Source organism: Otolemur garnettii, unplaced genomic scaffold (assembly GCF_000181295.1).
Source record: "Otolemur garnettii isolate 467f Iridium unplaced genomic scaffold, OtoGar3 scaffold00032, whole genome shotgun sequence".
NCBI lineage: Eukaryota > Metazoa > Chordata > Mammalia > Primates > Galagidae > Otolemur > Otolemur garnettii.
Window position 1 is genome coordinate 8673856 of NW_003852427.1, and position 23309 is coordinate 8697164.

The following is a 23309-nucleotide window of genomic DNA, read 5'->3' on the forward strand; positions in this document are numbered from 1 at the left end:
AAATAAATAAATAAATAAATAAATAAAATAAAATAAAATAAATAAACTAACCCAGAATTATATTCTTTAAGCCAGTTCAGAAGAGCATCTTTGTTGAAGGCTGCTGCAGCAGCCACATTGCTACTGTTCAGCTGAATGTCAGCAATTGTTTCAGAGGTGCTCACAACTTCAATGAGGCCAGAGCGATCTCCTGTAGCTAAACAGCCATAAGGCAGCATCCTGAAAAGAAAAAAAAAATGGGCATAAAGTCACATTTTTATAATGTCCATGGACAAAAGAATAAAGTCTTATTTTCCTTAAAATGAAACATTTATTTTTTAAGATTTCTTCCTTGATAAAGTTTTATTACTGTTTTACTTGCCATTCCTATGCTATTGTCATATAAAAAATATAAGGCCTACCTCTGGATAGAGAATAAATCTTCTGGTCAACAGATAGAGTAATTTATTAAGAGTTCCAGTGTGCCAACTAAATCTTGTATTATTTGTTATCTAGTTACTCTGTTGAAACATGCTATTTTTTGCTCAGATAGGTGGACAGAAGCACATCACATTCATTTTTACTCTAAATTTTGGGGGAGGGAACCTCCCTTTATGGAATACCTAGTAAGTGCCAAGTGCTAGGCTAACCACTTTACACATTATCTTGATTAGGGGAACTGTGTCTTTTCAGTTTTTCAAGCCCATCTCAAGTTCATCTTCAAGCTCATCTTTGGCTCTTTGCTTTTTCTTATGCTCAACACTGAATTTATCTACATTGAAAATGTATCCAGAATCTAAGCCCATCTCCACCCCACCATTCCTCTGCTAACACCCTATCCAAGTCAACATCAACCCTTACCTCAGTTATTTAATAGTTTCCTAACTGGTCATCTTGCTTCCATATCATAGTATGCTCTAAATACAACAGCAACACGCTCACTTAAAATGTACTCGTATCACTTCCCTGACCAAAATTTCTACAATTTCTTCCCATTTTAGAGTAAAAGCCAATATGCTTGCTATGGTTCACAAGGCCATCTTCAATCTGGTCCCTCTTCATCTCACCTACTACCATTGCCTACTTTGTTCCTAAGCTACTGACCTCCTAGCTGTTCCTCAAACATATCAGGCAACTAACTCTTTCATGCCATTTTTTTTTTTTTTGAGATAGTCTCACTTTGTCACCCTTGGTAGAGTGCTGTGGTGTAGCCTCACAGCAACCTCAGATAATTAATTTCCTTGCCTTAGCCTTCCAAGTAGCTGGGAGGTGCCCGTGCAGACAGGGTCTCACTCTGGCTCAGGCTGGTCTCCAACCTGTGAGCTCAAGCAATCCACCCACCTCGGCCTCCCTGAGTGCTAGGACTACAGGGTGAGCCACTGTGCTCAGCTCCTCTTTCACCCCTTTACACGTATAGTTTTCTCTGCCTGGAACATTTTTTCCCAAGACATCCCTATGGCTTACTCTCCCACTTCTTTAAGTCTTTGCTTAAATGTTACCACCTCAGGGAGAACAGATGAAACACTACCCCTGACACAAAACTCACTATCCCTGTCCTGCTTTACTTTCTTGTATAGACCTCAACATTACCCTCCATCCTGTACAGACTTATTTGTCTTTCTCCACCATTGATATATTATGTTCTATTGGGCAGGGATATCTTGTTCACTGCTGTATTTTCAGTGCCTGAGAATATACCTGGCATAAAGTAGGTACCCAATAAACATCTTTGAATCAACAAACAAAGTGAATAACAAAATCTCTATAAGGTTAAGTTCCCAGTTTTATAAATGAGCAATATGAGTAACTTGCCAAAAGTCACACAGTTCACTAAGTGGACTTACTCAACTTAAAACTGGGCCTGTGTGTCTCTAAATCTATCTTTTAAACCTAACACAATTTCCAGCTTATGTAACGGGCTGCTTCTTGTCAAGAGAAAACAGACAATGAAGCCGATGTGAATGAAGAACTGCTTCATGTCTTCCAGTTGACAGTGATATGAATAAAAAGTTAAACCAGAGTACCAAGGTGCCATCAACAGGTCTGCATGACTTCTTATTTCCTGAGCTTTGAAAGCTTACCTCTCCTATTGGATTATAAACTCCTTGTAGACACCAATCTTAACTGAAAAGAGGTGACTAAATACAGTTTCAGAAAAAGACAAGAATTGATATTCTCATTTACTAGAGAGTAGCTAATAACACAGTCTGGAGAGTAGATTACCAAATGAGATCAGGTGCATTCAAGGTGGTATAGCTGTAGACAAGAGCAGATTATGAATTAAAATAATTTTTGTTAAATTTATAGGTGGGATTTTGCTTTGATTTGCGATTTTTCAAATCTGGTGAAGTGAAAATTTTCTCAGATCTCTTGTGACCATTTTAAGAAGAATTTGTCACTTAGCTATTTACATCCTCTTCCCATCAGAGTTTTAAACATTTCCCTTAGTGATTTATGTGAGCTCTTTATGTAGTAACTTTTTCCTTGTTTTGACCACAAATATTTTCTCTTAATTTTCTAAATACTGTATTATAAAAACAACTCCAAAATGGAATATTTGAACCTTGGAAGGATCAGATATATGTCAGGTAACTACAAAACGCAAGGGATGGAATTCATGGGTTTAATACATATTTGAGTATAGCTAAGCATTGTGTTAGATGCTATGATTCAGGAAAAAGCAGTCCCTGCTGTCTGTGAGCTTACAAAGCACAAATGTACAGTATGCACATGAGCACTGCACGAGGGAGAAGTTCCAGGAGAACATAACTGGAAGCAGGAAGGACCTCACTAAGGAGGAAGGACAGCAGCAGCGGAGGAGAATGAAAGGGGGAACACAAGAGCAAGGTGAGGAACAGAGATAGTGAGTGCTGGAAAGACCCTGCGGGTCCCTGTACGCCATGTAAGAACTGTAAACCTCCTAAAAGCACTGAGAAAGCCTCTGAAGGAGTTTATGAAAGACCAACAGAAAGTGTGTGTGTATGTGCACACTGCATGGAGAAGGGAGTATAGGAGTGTTAGTGTTTGTAACAATCAGATAAAGAAGAGAGTTTTATTAAACAGTTATAATAAAATTCTTTACAAGAAAAATTACATTATTTTATGTCTCCAGCATTTTTCTAGCTCTATCAAAATAAGGTTGGAAGCAGAACTGTCAAACTATATTCTGATAGAGTGATATATACCAATAGATTGCTTTACATTTGCATTATTTATTTTTCCTTTTAAAAATGTACCCTTAGGTAAGAAAGGCAGCTAGAAAGTGTTGGTATTTTTACTGACGTCCCTTATTCTTATCATAACACAACACATGTGAAGCAAACACTGCCAGGTTAAAGTGCACTTTCTTACTTTCCTGCATCTCCTCCCACCTCACTTGCAGCCCAACTGGGCACAGGTCCAACAATTTCCTCTTCAAAAGCAGGCAATGATGAAAGCATTCACTGCCTTGAGGATGGACATTCACAATGGGAAGGAAAAAACATCCTTGTCAGAAAGACAGTTTGACAGAAGTCAAGCTGAGGACAAATACTTGGAACCCTGATCATCTTATCTAGGCCCCCTTTGCAGTCAACTTCTATGCTTCTTATAAAGGCCAAGTCAACAATTTCAGAATGTTTACCTTCCTTTCTCAAACTCTGACTGAAGTAGCAACCTTTCTTACTAAAGCAACAGTCAAAAAAATGAAATAAATTATACAGCAGCACAGATGGTAGCCCCCATATCCTTACCCTAAATGGATATGTAGCAAAATACCTCTGGTTTCAACTCTGACATGTTAAGTCTGAGTAGCACTTTAACCTATTGCCTCCAAAGAAGAAAAGTGTAAATCCTTTGCCTAAAGCTTGTATTACTTTCAAATCCTTCCTTCACTCCTCTAAGACTGCTGATCCAATATCCTTAAATAATTTTCATACAGCTATTTTAAAAGAGAAGTAAATTCTACTAGTACAACTCAGATGTAAAATCTTAATGAAGATAACTATCAAAAAGCTGATTTCATGTGTATTGGTGGGGGGCCAAGGAGGAGACAAGTAGAGGACTGGCAAAGTTACCAAGGGCTGGGCAGATCGGCATGTAAATAACCTATCAGACCTGCCTATTATTTGTTGACCAAAAGAGGGTCAAGGTGTCCTAACATATTAATGGCTTTCAAATGAGCTAATCTGACATAAAAGATATAAATGAGTCTTTTGAAACTTTAGAGGAAAAAAGGCAATGAACAATATGCATTTTTATTCATCCAAACATGGCACTGTTACCTGAAGATTTGGGATTGACCTTAAAAGATTGGAAACTACATGACCCATTTTAACCAGAACAGCTGGCCCAAAGAAAAACACAGTGGGAAAACTGCAGCACATCTACTTATAGAAACCATAAAAAAGTTTTGGTGAGAAAAAGGCATTAATTTGAAAATGTACTTAAAAAGAATTTAAAAGTCCTGCAATTTTTTTAAAAACATGAGGTCAAAGTACAAAAAGTCAGCAAAGACTCCACTGGACAGACAAGTTCCCTTTTCTTGTCATACACACAATGTTTCCCATGAGACAGATGCTAGGTTATTTCTAGCACTCTCACATGTGGCTGCCTCCCATTGTCTGAGGTCATAATGAACTTCATTTGATGCTAAATTTGCTTTACATTTAGATAGAATAAAATCAAATGTAAGAGAAAAGAACTTGGCCGATGGAACTAAAAAAACTAGGACAAGGTTTTTAGCTTAGCATTTCATAACTAAACAAGCTTCATGGTGTGGCCTTGAATCTGCTATTAGCAAAGAAAACCACCACGTAGCTTATGTGTTAACTTTGGAAAAAACAAACGAGTTACTAAGCCTAAGTTTGAAGTTTCCCCCCCTTTTGTAGGCTCAATCAAGTAAAAACATTTTCCTGGGGGTTTATTTATATAAGAGTCAGTAAACTTTTGCTACAATGGGCCAGACAGTAAAAATATTTAGGAATTGCAGGCTAAGGTCACACTACTCACTGCTATAGTTGTAGCACAAATGCAGCAATAGGCAGTATGTAAACAAATGGCTGTGTGCCAATAAAATTTTATTTACAAAAACAGGTGGTTCAGACCAAATGAGGTTATGGTCTCTACACAGTGAGTTTCTTATGAGGACCCATTCCTCTTATTTATTCAGTATTCTTTACGTGGACTGAACAAAAATCTTACTGCCTCTTCAATGCTATTTTAACACAGTTCTATTAGAAATTTCTCCTAACTTAAAGAAAGATATCTGTCATTTAAGGTGTCCTTTCTAGATGAATTATGATCTCTCTTCCTTATTCCAGTCCCATTAAATAAATAAGACATTCAGCAAATTCCTTTTTCAACCTTTATAGCACTAGAAAAGTATACTCTATAAGGATCTAAAAATGGATAATTTTTCTTTAAAAAAAACTGATAGACAAAAGGGCTACTAGACATGTTGTTACCAAATTTTTTTTTCTCATTTAACATGGCAAAATAATTTAAAGACATTAACTTTAGAGTCTGACAGTCCTAGATTTGTATCTAGCTCTGCCATTAAGTATTTTTATAATCTGTGTTTAAAATCTATGTAACTTTAATTTTTTCATGTATTAAAAAAAAATAACATAACCTCATAGAGCTCTTCTATGGTTAAAAAAAGAAAGAAAAGGAGACCTCTGGATTAAGAATTACTCATTGCAGTGACTCAGAAGTTACTGACTTGGCTGACATTTTAATGCCCACCCAAGAAAGAGTAATGGTCTTGGGTTCATGGGGCAGGCAGACCCTGGAGCTGAGATCCTACACAAAGCCGAAGTTCTGGGAGGCCTGGAACTTGAAAATTTCTGGGAATGGGTAGGAAAAGAAAAAAAGATTTCATGTAAGTGCAAAAATTCAAGCCTTCTGATAGTCTTTTGTGAGCTCCTAATACAAACTACCTCTGAGGTATGAAGTCCTAAAAGCAAGGACTTAACATAAAACCTGGTTGATTATGTAACAGATCTGTGGTAACACCACAAAAAGCAAACTCTTTTTTTAGAGATATTTTCACAATTCAGGGAGCAAAGGGCCTTCCCAGAAAACAAAATTCCCATTAATAATGAATACAAAACCGGCTCAGTTGGATGGCACCTGTGGCTCAAGGAATAGGGCACTGGCCCCCTATGCCAGAGGTGGTGGGTTCAAACCCAGCCCTGGCCAAAAACTGGGGAAAAAAAAGAGAAAAACAGCGGCTTGGTGCCTGTAGCTCAAGGAGCTAAGGCGCCAGCCACATACACGAGAGCTGGCAGGTTCGAATCCAGCCCAGGCCCGCCAAAACAACAATGACAACTACAACCAAAAGCTAGCCAGGCACTGTGGTAGGCACCTGTAGTCCCAGCTACTTGGGAGGCTGAGGCAAGAGAATTGCTTAAGCCCAAGAGCTGGGGGTTGCTGTGAGCTGTGACGCACTCTACACAGGGCGACAGCTTGAGAGTCCGTCTCCCCCCCCACCCAAAAATGAATACAAAACCAAGTATTACTAACTACATTAGGAAATGAATGAGATTAAGTGAAAAAGTGACATCCCAAGAACTAAAACAGAACAATATGAAAGAAACACAAAAGAATAGGAAGTGTAAGAGAAAAGTATGAGACACTGAATACAAAGGAGACTAGATACTGCTAAAGGGATAATTAGCAAACTTGAAAACAGAATAAGAAACTACTCAGAATGTCACATAAAGATATAAAAAGGTGGCTCGGTGCCTGTGGCTCAACTGTATGTGGCCACCCACATACACCTGAGCTGGTGGGTTTGAATTCAGCCCGGACCCGCCAAACAACAATGACGGCTGCAACCAAAAAATAGCCAGGCATTGTGGCGGGTGCCTGTGGTCCCAGCTACTTGGGAGGCTGAGGCAGGAGAATCGCTTGAGCCCAGGAGTTGGAGGTTGCTGTGAGCTGTGATGCCACAGCACTCTACCCAGGATGACAGCTTGAGGCTCTGTCTCAAAAAAAAGGTAGGGAATATAAAAGACAGGTCAAGACATACACAAGAGAGAAAAGTCTGACATACATCTATTGAGTTGCAGGAAAAACAATGAGAATGAAAGAACTACAATACTGAAGAAAATGTTAAAATCCTATAGAAACTAAAAGATATGACTGATTCAAAAGGCACAATGATAAGAATGATGAAGGGAAAAAAATTAAAAATCCATGCACAGACTGTAATAAAACTGTAGACATGAAAGGCAAAGAGATTTTTTTTTTATGCAATAAGGTGAAAAAAGGTTAGTCACAAAGACCAAATAATTAGACCGACAGTAGCCCTTATCTATAAAAACAATAAGAACACTGACAAAAATTGTCAGAATTAACTATTTTAGAGCTCTGTAAATACAACAAAGGCTTGTAGCAATCCAAGAACTGTTTACTAAGAAACCAGGGGAAAGCTGAATATAAAGTATTTTACCATGGTCTAGTGCAAGCTCCACTCTCCAATTATGTGGTAGCTTTGACAACCAACAGCCCACAATCACGGTAAACATAAGCAATTTGACAGCCATTAGAGGGAAAAACAGTGGAGTTGGAGCTACTTCAAAACCTCATTCTCCGCAGAATTGTCATTCTTTGACTTCTCTGATGGTTCCTAGTAAGATCTCACTCAAATACTGTGTTTATTTGACCTGACTGAAGACCTCACCTAAAGTGAAAGGCACTGTTTAACTTGCAGCTGTTTTAGGAAGTAAATAAAAGTTGAAGCAAACAATAAGCTAACTAAAAAGTCTAAAAGGGGAAGTTGGGCAATTGAGATGTCCACAAAGACCGTCTAAAATATTGGTAGGAATCTAGAAGGCCATATACATGGTGCTATTGTGCAGATTCTCATGTATGTGCACATGCACAGGAAAGAACTCAGAAGGCCCTAGTTCTCAATTCTGGAAAACTGTGAAGCCTTATGCAAGTAGGAAGTTAGTACTAAGGAATAGTTCTAAATGATACGGCTGACTGTTGAAGACTGACCCACCAAGTACAGAGTCCATCGGCAAAGACAGGAAAATATATGGATTCCAATCATGTCAGAAAATCTCTGTTCAACCACTAGCTGACCAATAAACTAACCAGGTAGAGACTTCAAGAACCACACATGAGAAAGAATGTGCATTTTATATAATTATTTCAGAACAGTCACTAAAATAAACAGCAACAATAACAAATTCTGAAGGAGTCAGAGATACATTTTCATAGTTGACAAATTAATTCAAGTGAACAGTTTTTGAGAAAAAAGCATGAGACATTCAAAGAAACAAGAAAGTATGACCCATATACTGGAAAAATATACCCAACAGAAACTATTCTTGAGGAAATAAACTTTGAACTTATTAGGCAAAATTTTTAAATGATTTTCAATAACAAAAAATTCACTAGAGAGGCACAAGAGCAGATCAAGCAGCCATAAAAAAGAACTGGTGAACGTGAAGATAAATTAATTATCTAGTTAGAAAAATAAAAGAAAAAATAATTTAAGAAATGAGCAGAGCCTAAGGGACCTGTAAAATATTACCAAACTTATCAAACAAATGCATACTGGCAGTCAGAGAAGACAAGAGAGAGGCAGGAAAAAAAAAATTGATGGCTAAAATCTTTGAAAATGTGATGAAAAACAACTTAAATAACTAGGAACTTCAATGAATTTAAAGTAGTATAAACTTCAGTAGAAGTAGGCATATTATAATCAAACTGCTAAGAGCCAAAAATTAATAGAATCTTGGGCTGGACAGTGGCTCATGCCTGTAATTCTAGCACTCTGGGAGGCCGAGGTGGGTGGATAGCTAGAGCTTATAGGTTCGGAGACTAGCCTGAGCAAAAAGCAAGACCCTGTCTCTACTAAAAATAGAAAAACTTAATCAAGAGGATCACTTGAGCCCAAGAGTTGGAGGTTGCTGTGAGCTACGATGCTATGGCACTCTACCCAGAAGGTGACAACTTGAGACTCTGTCTCAAAAAAAAAAAAAAAAATTAACAGAATCTTGAAAGGAGAAAGAAACATAGGACTCATCATTTCCAAGCATCCTAAATAAGATTAACAGCTGATTTCCCATTAAAAACATAGAGGCTATAAGGCAGTGGGATGACATATTAGAAATGCTGAATGACAACCAAGAATTCAATGTCAAGCAAAACACTATTCAAAAACAAAGGAGAAATTAAGACATTTCCTAATAAATTAAAACAGAGAACAAAAGTTGAAGGATTCTTCTGGATTTTAAAGATTACAAAGTCACAGTAATCAAGACTATACATAGGGACAAGTAGATCAATGACACAGAATTTAGAGTACAGAAAAAAAACTTAACATTTACAATTAACTGATTTTTGACAAGAATGCCAAGAGAATTTAATGAAGAAAAAATAATCTTTTAACAAATGGTGCTAAAACAACTATATATCTGAATGGAAATAAATGAAGTTGGACTCCTATCATACATCCTCTTAAAAAATTAACCAAATGTAGGGCAGCACCTGTGGCTCAAAGGGGTTGGGTGCTGGCCCCATATGCCGGAGGTGGGTTCAGACCTAGCCCCGGCCAACGACTGCATTTAAAAAAAAAATGTTTAAAAAAACAAAAATTAACCAAAAGTATATCAATGACTTAAATGTAAGGACTAAAATATAAAACTTTTAGACAAAAACTTAAGTCTAAGTTTTCATGACACTTGATTATGCAATGGTTTCTTAGACCTAACACCAAAAGCACAAGCAGCCTGGCTGAGGTAGCTCATGCCCATAATCCCAGCATTCCTGGAAGCTGAGGCAGGAGAATCACTGGAGCCAGGGAGTTTGAAACCAACCTCAGACATCCCTGCTTCTACCAAGAGTAGTGGCAGTAGTCCTAGTTACTGGGGAGGCTGAGGGAGGATGATTCCTGAAACCCAGGAGTTCAAGGCTGCAGTGAGCTATGACTGTGCCACTATACTCCAGCCTGGTAACAGAGCAAGACCCTATCTTAAAAAATCTCCCCAAAATGCACACAAAAAACAAACAGCTTGGATATGAGGGCACTCTGGCTGCAACGTCTATCAATCCATTGATCACTAAAGTTGATTATGTATATCTAGTTGCTAGGCAGGTGACCCCTTCCTCACTGCTCCATATGCATCTCTCCCTAAGGAGTACACTCAGTTGAAAATGACTTTCCCAGAGAGAAGAGGACCATTCTTTGGTTGAGGCATGAGTAGCTGCACTTCCCTACTAGAACTTCCAAACATGCACTCACAAGCATAAGCAAACATAGAAAAAGTAGATAAACTGATGTGTTCGAAATTCCATCAAGAAAGTGAACTAAACCCCACAGAATGGAAGAAAATAGCTGTAAATAATTTACCTAAGGGACTAGTATCTCAAATATAGAAAGAGTATTTATAATTCAACAATAAAGGAACCCAATTTACAAAGGAACAGAGGCTCTAAATAGACATTTCTCCAAAGAAGATACACAAATGATCAACAAGCACATGAAAAGCTACTCAATATAATCAGACATTGGAGAAATAATGCAACTTCAAATCACAGTGAGATACAACCTCAAATCTACTAGCAGGCTATAACAAAAGAAAAGATAGAAGCCAGTAGACAATTTAATACATACCCTCATAAGAGAAAAACTCAAATCAACTCAAGGTGGGGGGCAGGGGAATGAGGGAGCAGGGAGAGGGGAAGTGGGCAGGGGATAGGGGGTTATGGTATATGCCATACCTCTTGAGGTGGGACACAATTATAAGAGGGACTTTACCTAACAAATATAGTGTAACTTAATTCTTTGTACCCTCAATGAATCCCAAACAATAAAAAAAAAAAAAAAAAAAAAAAAAAAAAAAAAAAAAAAAAAAAAAGGAAGGATATCTTTGTGTATAAATCTCTGTCTACATTTTTAATCTTACAGTAAATTTTGGAAATACTGGATGAAGGGCATAAACATGCATAAAGGTTGACATCAATTTACAATGGTAATGAAAATCCCTGTTTTTGTTGCTTCAAATAGTACCCTACACTGGATTATGATTTATAGAAATCTTTGTTATGATGTAAATGGTATCTAAGTGGTCTTGTAATTTGTACTTCTTAGTTGGTATTGTTTGTGTTCACATAGTAGTTTATATCTCTTTTGAAATCCCTTTCTATATATTTTCCCTGTATATTTATTTCTATGAGCTCTTTAATTATTTACCCCTTGTTCGTTCACTGTAAATATAATTCCCAGTCTGGGGCTTGACTTTTATGTTTTCTTTTTCTTTGACCACACCACAAACCTCTTCTGCTGTCTACCCCTATTAATGACAGCAAGCAAAAAACCTGAGAGCCTTAAAGAAACCTTTCTAGCTCTTTTCCTTTGGTGAGGAGTGAATGTCTCTAGAGGCACAGGCCTTCTCTAGCCTTGTTGATGCCATGACCCACAGCACATCCTTCTCTGAGAGCACCTCCTAAACCCCAGCTTGATGAGTGATTCATGCTGTCTATCTAGGCCTTATTAAAATGCAAAGCTGTTTCTTCTTTTTAAAATCTCAGTCACACATATAGTTTTAAACCTAATGAGGTTTAGGTAAGTTAAAATATTTAAAAGTACATGTAAAGTGCTATATAAATGTTATCACAGAGAATAATTATTCAGAATAGCAGGAAGGAAGGAATCAACAAAAAATACTAGAAATTATAGGCTTGGCACCTTTGGCTCAAGTGCCAGTCACACAAACCTGAGCTGGTGGGTTCGAATCCAGCCTGGGCCCACCAAACAACAATGACAGCTGCAACCAAAAAAAAAAACAAAAAACAAAAAAAAACCCAGCCAGGCGTTGTGGTGGGCACCTGTAGCCCCAGCTATTTGGGAAGTAAGAGGCAAAAGAATCGCTTGAGCCCCGGAGTTGGAGGATGCTATGAGCTGTGATGCCACAGCACTCTACCCAGGGTGAAAGCTTGAGGCTCTATCTCAAAAAAACAAAACAAAACCCACAACAACAATGAAAAATACTAGAAATTTTGCTGTGGGAGGAATATAACCCAAGACAGACAAACATACATAAGTAAATCGACTAGAAATCTCACCGAAGATCCAGACCAGCTTCTTTCCAGAGTAGATCCATCAAGCGCAACATTTGGAGTGTTAACATATCCTGTCGTAAATCTAAGGAGAAAAAATTGCTTCATTTCCATTTTATGCCTAGTAATTCATTAACTCAAGGTTAACTAACTTAGACAGAATTAACTAAAACCATTAATAAATTCCATGCTACTTCTTTTCCAAAATGTTAATGTTGACCATATTCACTATGTTAAATACCAGGATCATTGGTTAGCATGTCCCTAGAACATTACTTCAAAAATTACATTAAAAAATGCATAAAATGGTTTACCAGATATAAGCTACCATGCTAATTGTTTGGATGCTATACAGTTTGTCTTACATTGAATGTGTACTACACCACGTCATTTTTTTTCCTCCTTTGCTTTTTAGGGCTAGAGAGTTCTTCAGAATCACATAAGTAACTGCATCATGGGTCCACAAAATTGTGATGGTTAAATTATCATGTCCAAGGATATTTTCAGGGAACATAGTATGTGAAAGTAGTAACATGTATATAATGACATTTGTATGATAAAGTGGGGTTAAATGTCTAGCAAAACACTATGAGTTCTTTATAAAGAAGATGTAAGCAGGCAATATGTTAAGCATATTTCTTTATGTGATCTCACTTAATTCCTTTTAATAGTCTTGACGTACAGGTGCTATAATACTCAGGATATGAAGAACCTGAAGCTCAATAGTTTTCTGTGCGACTAACACTTCATGACTGCCTTTTGGTTGATGTGATTACTTCAGAACAACTTCTTTATAAAATTGGGTCAAGCATATATTTTTATTAAAATGCAAAACCATGGCAGCAAAATCAATATTGCTATCACTGAAACAGGATGTATGAATACACTACTGAAAATATCCTCTTGTATTTCACAAGCTTTTTATCAAAAGAACGTATGCGTTGTAAAGAGGAAAAAAAGAAAGGTTTATTAGAACAGTATATTTAAGTGAATTGTAAAAGTCATTTTCAAAGAAGAAAAAAAGGAATCTATGACATGTTGAATTTGATCTTATGACCACTGACAGCTACTTCTTGGTTTCTACCTGTTACACATTTACATATCACCTTTCAGATAAAGCAAAACAACAAATGAAAAATTTTAGGGAATCTGGTGCTATAAAAAAGTCTCAGTACTTACCATCACCATTTTTAAAAATCACTCCAACTGAATCCTCACCAAATACCTTGTTGTTATATACCAACCACAAAGGCTTCATTTTGGAATCCATGTATTTGCATTTTTCAACACTAAAAATCAAAAAAGGGTAAAATGAGCCCACTTCAATTTGATAATATGCAAGATAGTAATTTTACCCTGATATACTAGGCTTGGAAAAAAAACCCTCACTTCTTCCTTTCAGGTCTGCAGAAGTCAGACCTAGAAAATTTTGTCTTGGTAGAAATGGAAAACTGAGGACAGCCTTGGTTGATGTGCACTAATGCCAAATGGGCTAGACTCAGATACATGATCTGCCTCTTTTTTTTGAGATAGTCTCACTATGTCACCCTCAGTAGAGTGCTATGGTGTCACAGCTCACAGCAACTTCAACAAACTCTTAGGCTTGAGTGAGTCTCTTGCCTCAGCCTCCCAAGTAGCTGGGACTACAGGTACCCACCACAACACCTGGCTATTTTTTTGTTATTATTGACATTGTTGTTTTAGCGGGCCCTGGCCAGGTTGGAACCCACCAGCCCTGGTGCATGTGGCCGGCACCCTAACCACTGAGCTAAGGCACCAAGCCAATCTGCCCTTTTTACAACTCTTCAGTTCTTTAACTTTATTATCCTTACTGAGTAAAAAAACTGGAACATTATCATTATATCATTCTTGATTTCTTAAAGAAGGATAAACTTTGAATATTGCTATTATACTGAATATACATTTTATTTTTCCATTTTTACTCTTGTAGAAAATAAAGTGAGAAATACAATTCCAAATTTGTTCAAGATCTCATTTGGAAGTAGGAAAGTCAATTAATAAAGTTCACTGTGGCTTCCAACATTTTACTCATATTGGATTTTTAACTCCTAGAAACCAGTAGTATTTAAAAAATAAATTTAATTACCTATAACTGAAAGGAAACTAACTTGCAATAACTTTCACTAACCCCACAAGAAATTTAACTCATAGGCTATATAAGCAGAGGCTATGACTTGTTGAATTTGATCTTATGACCACTAACAGCTACTTCTTTTAAGGTTTTTATTCCTTATTATATTGTAGCAGGCCCTAGTGCTCCTACAAGATAGGGGTTCAGAAATCCTTTCTGTGTTGCTATTTTTCGCAGAAGACTCACTGAGCAAAGCACAGATGGTCACTTACTAGAGTTCAGAGAGGATGACACATGGGTTCAGAGGTGACTGCAGGTCAGAGAGGGCTTCCCGGTAAGCACTCTGTTTTAAACAGGTATGCATGGCCTCCTTCCCTTTGGCTCTGTTTAGCTTCATAGCATTCAGTTTGATTAAACTATTTAAAGTTTTTAACTTATTGAGTGCTTCAACCTGAAAAATAAGTTCCCCCACCCCAAAATTTACTTCTGATTAAAAATAACATGTCATGTGATCATATTAATCAGTAGCACCTACCCTGAACATATACATATAAACATATATATACACATAACAACCAGATAAAGCAAAAACAGTGTTTGGTTTATGACAAGCATTTTACATACAACTGAATAAATATCTTATTTTTAACATTTGTTACCTAAGGCACTGTTCTCAAACTTTCTTTAAACTTTTTCTTAAACAGAAGCAAATAAATTAGAGAAAAGTATATAGACACAGATTGTAGGTATTTAAGAAGCACAGTTCCCTGAGTAATAGAATTTGAAACACCACTGATCTGAACCACTCCACTTGGGCTACTTCACAGTATAAGTGGAAAGTCTATGTAGACATCAGCAACCCTAAGGTTCCTTATATTTAATCTTAATATCTACTTATCATTATTCTTAAATGACATCTCAATATATTCTCCTTCCTTTAATAGTATAGCTACAACAGAATACTATGCAATAAAGTAAGCGTGAATATGAACACAGTATTTTGTAGTATCAATCTAAATTACTTGTTTTGGTAATGAGGTAATTACAGCTATCAAAACTTAATGTAAATTAAAAAATGCAGGAGGAGTGGCTCACACCTATTATCCCAGCACTCTGGAAGTCCAAGGCAGGTGGTCTGCTTAAATTCAGGAGTTTAAGACCAGCTTGAGCAAAACTGAGATCCCACCTCTACTAAAAAAAATAGGAAAAATTAGCCCAGCTTTGGGGTAGGCCCCTGTTGTCCCAGCTACTTAGGAGGCTGAGGCAAGCGGACCGCATGAACCCAGGTGTTTGAGGGTACTGTGAGCTATGATTCCATGGCACTCTACCCAGGTGATAGAGTGAGACTCTGTCTTTATTTTTTTTTTTTTGAGACAGAGCCTCAAGCTGTCCCCCTGGGTAGAGTGCTATGGCATCACAGCTCACAGCAACCTCCAACTCCTGGGCTCAAGCGAGTCTCCTGCCTCTGCCTCTCAAGTAGCTGGGACCACAGGCGCCCGCCACAACGCCCGGCCATTTTTTGGTTGCAGCCGTCATTGTTGTTTTGGCGGGTCCGGGCTGGGGATTCGAACCCGCCACCTTAGGTGTATGTGGCTGGCGCCTTAGCCGCTTGAGCCACAGGCGCCAAGCCGACTCTGTCTTAAAAAAAAAAAAAATGCAAGTATTACAAGGTAGACCAGCAACAGCCAATGAAATCAAAATCATTGTGCTAAAACTATCAACTATATTGTTTAATAACTGTGTCTTTTAATGTCATATTGTGTAAAATTCATAAGAAATTCCCTCAGCCAACCATAAATCAGAAAGAGCACTGTTTTTAAAAGTATTTCATTAAAACCAGAAATAAATATTTAAAAATAGACTTAAATATACATACTATATACAACAAACATAATGTATTGTGTCTTGAAATTCTGTGAACAGGAGATTTGCTTTAAATCATACAGGGAAACCACCAAGACTATACAAGGAGGTGAATTCAAGCATGCAATTGCTATAGATAGGCTGAGACCCTGCTCACAGGAAATTAGGAAGGATAGGTAAAACTGCCAAGTCAGCCATCTGTCAAAACCACAGATACTCTACTTCTCAGCAATTTCAGGAGCTATACAAACACTGGTAAAAAGGAAACAAAATGAAAATTGGGCTATGCAAAAAAGAACTTTTGGAAGTACTACAAATTTGAATTTCTTCTGTGTGTATACACTTGGAAATGTTTATGTTCCATCTCTAATAGTGTTGATATTCATTTCCTGGAACTGTGTCCTGAATACCCCAGGGTTATAAGTAAAATATTTTCAGTGTTTCAACACCTTGTCAAAAAAAAAAATAGTGAGAATAATTTGTTCATACTTTATGCATCCTTTTGTATAAAAGTCAAGCTGAGGGCCCAGTGCCTGTAGCTCAGCAGCTAGGGCACCACCCACATACACCAGAGCTGGCGGGTTCAAACCCAGCCCCGGCCTGCCAAACAAGAATAACCACAAATAAAAAATAGCCAGGTAGGAGAATCTCTTAAGCCCAAGAGTTGGAGGGTGTGATACCATGGCACTCTACCAAGGGTGACATAGTGAAATTCTATCTTAAAAAAAAAGAAAAAATCAAGCTGAGGCTCCAAGAAAATATTTGGTGTTATTTAATTGTTGGTGAGAGACACAGCAGTCATATGATGAGGTCAAATAGAGACCCAAATAGGACTTTATAGGCTTTGGTAGAAAATTTGGAATTTATTCTCAGTGCAGTGAAAAATTATTGTGGGGATTTTGCAAGGGAAATGATATAATACAAGGTATATTTGTTAAAGCTCACTTTATCTGCTGTGTAAGGAATGTGGAGGGAGATGCAAGAATGGAAACCAGGGACATAATTTAGGATGTTAATGAAAAAGTCCAGGTGAGAGAGAATAATGGTTTGTATAGGTAGTCCCAGAATTATAAACATCCGACTTACATTTGACTCAGACTTACTAACAGAGACTATGACAAGTAATAGGTAAATGTACCTGCTCTAACTTACATACAAATTAAACTTAAGAACAAACCTTCACAACCTAACTTGTTCATAACCTCGGGACTGCCATGAACACAAGCAATATGGGTAGGTATGAAATATAAGATTAACAGTATCCCATGGTGAAGAATAAATGGCTCATAATAAATGATTAAATGTTAACTACTACTACCATCATTGCTTTCCAAAAGGAAAGGATCAGAGATGGTTGCTTTAACACCATGAAAACCCCCTAAACAATAAAAACATCTAATGGATGCCTATGAAAGTTTCTCTGGCCATGCAAACGAATTAGAAAAGTGTGGTACATCTGGGAACCACCATATGGATCTGATATAAAAATAGGGTGGGAATCTAGAAGGGTACAGGAGTGAACAGAAAATTAAAGGTGAGGAAACAAAAGGCCTTCAAATTGAGATACATGTCATAAGAGCTAATGTAGGAGAGCATTTGCCATAAAGAAAAAATAATATACCAAAAAGCAAAGACTAGAAGACTTATTTACTTGTCAAATACAGCTTGTGCTGACGCTTATTCCATCACAGTAACGATCTGGTCAGCAAACCTTCAGAATTCACCTTTAATATGCAACCATATACCTAGCTACCTTTAATACTTTTATCAGTGTTGATGACAACTATAAATTCTCCTACATAAGAACCATAGCCTCTTTCTCTCAGCCTTTCCCAAAGAAACCTAAGACCTTTTGCCAAAGTAACTTTGCACTGAGGAAAAGTAAACCTTTAGGACTACTGGGCGCTGGCTCTAGACTGACACTAATTCCAGAAGACCCAAAATGTCTCTGTGGTCCACTAGTCAGAGTAAGGGCTTACAGACGCCAGGTATCAGTGGAGTTTTAGCTCAGGTCTATCTCACCACGTTGGATCACCAAACCAATCCTGTTATTATTCCCCCAGTTTCTGGATGTATAATTGGAACAGACATACTCAGCAGATAGCAGAATCCCCACATTAGTTTGCTGACCTGTGGAATGAGAGCTATTATGGTAGTAAAGGCCAAATGGGAGCCTTTAGAACCGCCTCTACCTAGAAAAATAATAAATGAAAAATAACACTGCATTCCTGCAAGAAGAAATGAAGAGATTAATGCCACCATCAAGGACCTATAAGATGTAGGGTAGTGATTCTCATTCTGACCCCAATCCAACTCAACAGAACTACTTAGCTATGTAAAGCAGAATTATTTCCAAAACAAAACAGAGAAATAAACTGGATACTGAGACTGAAGCTGTCAGCAATAACCTTCAATTTTGAAATGTTCTATTCAATAAGATAGCTTCACAGGTCTCTTAAATAACTTACATTTTATTTTAGCTTTGTAAAATAGGTAACAGTATTACCTCTGTGTAAGTTTTGATAACAGAGAAAGAGAGATACTGCTAAAAAGGTTTGAAAACTCAGTATCATACAAAGAACTTTGGCTTTACAACAGCCGGACAGACCTAGGTTTGAAACTTAATCCTGTCATTTTATAGGTGTATCTTTAAGCAAATTACTTAAACACTTGAATCCTCAGTTTCCTCCTCTGTCAAATGCAGAAGTAATGCTTATTACTTTGGTAAATTATTAGAAAAGTAAGATAAGATAATATACTTAAGACACTCAGCATGGTTCCTGACATATGGTTAACACTTAATAACTTACCTATAATATTAGCAATATTTCAGGACTTCAGGAGAATATCAAAACTTCAGTCATGTATATATACTATAAAAAGTAGCTGTGGATTCTGAATTCTAGAAACCATAACACATGCGAACTTCAGTTTCAACTACCTCAAAATAGTATTTATGATTCATATATGTGACACAGTATAAAAATAATATTACACTTACTGGGAAGAGTAACTCAGGAGTCTGAAAAAAACTGGTCTAAAAATTTTGTGACCATTCTTACCCTCATACACATATTGAACATGTCTTAAGTGGAATGTTCTTTTTTAAAAAGACACTTGCAGTAGCCTCATGATCATTCACTGCAACCTCAAACTCCTGGCCTCAAGCAATCCTCTTGCCTAGGCCTCTCAGTAACTAGGACTACAGGCTCAAGTCACCACATCCAAATATGACTAATTATTTTTCAAGTTCAGTTAAAGTTTTTCTGCTAAGTTTTTGAAACTTCACTTCTTGACTTAAATTTTGATGAAAGAATGTATTCATCAAGTTCAGTTCCTGAAACTTGTATGAAATAACACGGTAGGAGAAACAGCATTTGATAAAACACCATGCACCAAATTGAACACAAAGATGAAAACAAGCTGACCTGCTTGGAAAGCACTTTCATGTGTCCCACACTTCCCCGGCAATACGCTTCAAGGATGACACCAAACTGTATCGAGACAGCAGGAATGTGCACTTCTGACCTGCAGAAAGTTAATAATAACCAAATGGCTCATTTATTAAAACTTCAGATCAGCAAATAAAAATACTGACTTATTTGACAAAGAAATAAATAAATTTATGATGCCAACAAATGAAAAGAACAGGTCATCTCATATAATTATTAGTGAGATGGTCAACTTTCTAATAGGTTAAACTTCAGAGTTTGAAAAGTTATGAGATTTTATAAATGGTTCATTTTACTTGAGTTGCTTTTCAGAGGAGAAAAGTAATCTTACCAATTTAGAGACAATTAGACTGAAAGAGATCTGTGAAATTTGATTGACACTATACAGTTGACTAATGTCTTAGTCTATCCAAATTTTTTCTCACTTAAAAAATAATTTTACAGGCTGGGTGTGGTGGCTCATGCTTGTAATCTCAGCACTTGGGAGGCTGAGGCAGGTAGATTGTCTGAGCTCACAGGTTCAAGACCAGCCTGAGCAAGAGTGAAACCCCGCCTTTAAAAACAGCTGGGTGTTGTGGCGGGTGCCTGTAGTCCCAGATACTTGAGAAGCTGAGGCAAGAGAATCTCTTAAGCCTAGGAGTTTGAGGTTGCTGTGAGCTATGATGCCATGGCACTCTACCCAGGGTGACACAGAGAGACTGTCTCAAAACAAAACAAAAATTTTTAAAAAAGGAATAATTGTACATATTTGAAAAAGGAGGGAACATTTATTTTGTCATTCCCTGAGGGGTATAAAAATAAGACCAAAATAAACATTAGTTTCAATATTCTGAAGATCAGATTTTAAAAACCCAAAAGGTCTAAGTACAGAGTCAGAAATGAGAAATCTACAATTTCCTTAGGAAACACAAGGTTGACTTTAGTTGCCTTTCCTGGTTCTACTCCTATATGAACTTGGTGAAATAAAGTTTGTATATTTCTAAAAATAACCTAGTTAATAAAGAAACTGAATAAACTTTCTGTAATTATAATAAAACGTTATCTTCACTTAGCAACACCAGTGATAATACCATACATAACCTTCTGGAAGGAGTATATATTTAATCTGAGTGATAAATAGCAATACATTATTAGTTTTAGTTAAATGTCAAGCAAGTAGGCATGGATGGACATTTACCTGAGTTACTCTGCCAAACCATAAAAATTACAGTCTGGGTTTCAAGAAATAAGAGAAGGTACCAAATCAATGTAAAAGTTATAAAGGGTTCAGAAGCAATTGAAGTAGCTGACTATTCAGTTAAATGTTTTCTTTATGCTGGTTTGTAGTTACTAAAGCACATGGTGGGCTCAAATTGAAAATACAAAAGACTTACCTAAGATGCCAAAACAGAAACTGCCCTATCCTTCTATTAGCAAGTGCTCTTTCTAATAGGAATCTAGAAAGGGCACAATCAAGAAAAGGCTCATATTTTAAAACTTGCACCAGTTGTAAAAGATATTGAGACAATTCTTCATCACTGAAAAGAAACAAAAGACAGAGTAACTCAATAACCTGTGCCAGAAAAAGGTCCCTTCCTATCACACTATCAAATACTAACTTATTATAACAGGATGCTTCTATTGGGCCACACTTGCTGCATGCTTTAGGACCAGACTAGCTACATGCTTGCATTCACTGTACCACTGTTACAGCATCAGAACAAAAGCGGAAGCTATGAGAGAAGGGGTAGTAAAGAGGACCAAAGTACAGATATATAGGATATTTAAATCAAATGAATTAAGACTATTACAATTAATGGCTGTATTTACAATCAGTTTATTACTATTACAATTAGTGACTGTATTTACAATCAGTTTAGAGTTACCAAAATAATTAGGTATGTTAATATTAATTTCTGATCATGCTGGAAAACTTTACTTAATCAAGCAATCATTTTGAAAATAAAGTTCCAGCAGTATTTTAGCAATCTTTTCTTTGCTATCATTAGGGTTAACGCAGTCCTTCTTCCAGATATCAGTGAACAATTAAAATCTTAACTTCAAATAGTTAAAGGATAAGGAAATGAATACATTTGTAAGCAAGGAATGATTCACACTGAATTAATATACTGTAATTAATGGGGCTGAATTAATTAAGGCCAGTGGTTCACTATTTTGTATTATCTCTGAACCATCCACCTGTAAACGCACTTCCATCAGAGGTAATTCTGATAGTATATAGTACGAATCCCAACTGCTCCACTTACTAACTACAGTCTTCGGCAAAAAATGGTTAAGGAATTAATATAAGGTAGAGCTGAGATGGAAACTCACAGGACTATATACCAAAAACAAAAACTCATAACCAGAAAACTTGACATGTGAAAAACCCATTAGAATTAGCTAATGGAAAGTGGGGACCACAGCATTTTATAGAGGGTTGAATGCATTTAAGAAAAACGGTTGGGTGGCGCCTGTGGCTCAGCGGGTAGGGCACTGGCCCCATATACTGAGGTGACAGGTTCAAACTCAGCCCCAGCCAAACTGCAACAAAAAATAGCCAGGTGTTGTAGCCAGCGCCTGAGACAAGGGAATCACCTAAGCCCAAGAGTTGAAGGTTGCTGTGAGTTATGACGCCACAGCACTCTACTGAGGGTGACAACATAAGACTCTGTCTGGGGGGGTGGGAGGAGGGGACAGTTGGGTCAGCCCAAAGGAAACCAGGTGGCCCCTCCCCCATGAAGTCTCCAATGCAAACTTAGAGAAACAGTGTACCAATTGGGAACTGCATAAACCTATACCAACCACAATCTTAATTAGGTTTATTGTAAAATTCATGTCCAATGAAAAACCCCACAAATTATATTAAAAAATAGAAAGCATAAAAACAAAAGGAAGTTTCTTCTCTCACATTTCTAATGGAAGTCCTCAGAAATAATCATTATTGAAGAGTTTGTATAATTTCCTTTGGATAGCACACAGTTTAAAAATAAACAATTAAAAAAAAAGAATCACATTATCCATACTATTCCAATATCTTTTACTTCTCAAATAACCATACAGTATATAAGCCTCATTTTTGAGACTAGAAAGAAAATAGATAAGCCCTATTTCTGAGGCTGTCATTTCTTTAATAAATCCTGTAAACTCTCACAAATGTACTGCCCAAAGAGGACTATACAAATGTGTTCAGTACAGCATTGTTGACAATAGGAAAATTTTGAGACAACTTAAATGTTCCTTAATAGAGGAATGAATTAAATAAGATACACGCCTATGAAAGACTATTATATACTAGTGAAAGGAAGAAACTATATTGATAAGTTTTTTAAAAGAAATTAGTGAAAATAATATATATAGTAAGACATTTGTGTGATTTAAAAATGTACAATATTATTCTATATCCACATTTTTATACATATAAATACATATAAAAAATTCGGTACATGCTAAGCAGAAGGTGCCTATGTGGTAAGGCACCAGTAAAAACCTCAGCCACCAAGTCTGTAACAAGGTCCTCTGGTAGACATCTATTATCATATCTCATTGCTGGTAGAATTAAATATGTTCAGTGTAAAACCACTGGGAAAAGACCCTTATAGGTTTATGCTTGGTCTCCTCAGACTTCACCCCATGAGACTTTCCCTTTCAAATTTTGCTACAATAAATAATATCTGTGAGTATGACTATATGTTAAGGCCTATGAGTCTTCCTAGTGAATCATCAAGCCTAATGAAGATCTCAGGGACCTCCACACTCAGTATGCTTTAGTTTTTTTATAGTCTGGAGTAAATATTGGGGGTAGTGGGTAGAGAATGTAAAGAGGACTCAAGCAAATTCTTTGAACTCTGAGTAATTCTTAGCTGTTTTCTTTCTTATGAAACATT

At 36.9% G+C, this 23309-nt stretch overlaps 1 protein-coding gene across 1 annotated transcript in view; it reads right to left on the reverse strand.

Annotated features, from left to right (window-relative positions):
- The window catches only part of PIK3CB (phosphatidylinositol-4,5-bisphosphate 3-kinase catalytic subunit beta), a 71014-nt gene that overhangs the window by 8911 nt on the left and 38794 nt on the right, over positions 1-23309 (reverse strand). Inside the window, exons 8-13 of the mRNA XM_023512994.1 lie at positions 20817-20960; positions 19420-19519; positions 14401-14579; positions 13216-13325; positions 12043-12121; positions 52-219 (exon numbers count right to left, since the gene is read on the reverse strand). Coding sequence (XP_023368762.1) covers positions 52-219; positions 12043-12121; positions 13216-13325; positions 14401-14579; positions 19420-19519; positions 20817-20960 — 780 coding nt within the window. The remainder of the gene's footprint in view (positions 1-51; positions 220-12042; positions 12122-13215; positions 13326-14400; positions 14580-19419; positions 19520-20816; positions 20961-23309) is intronic.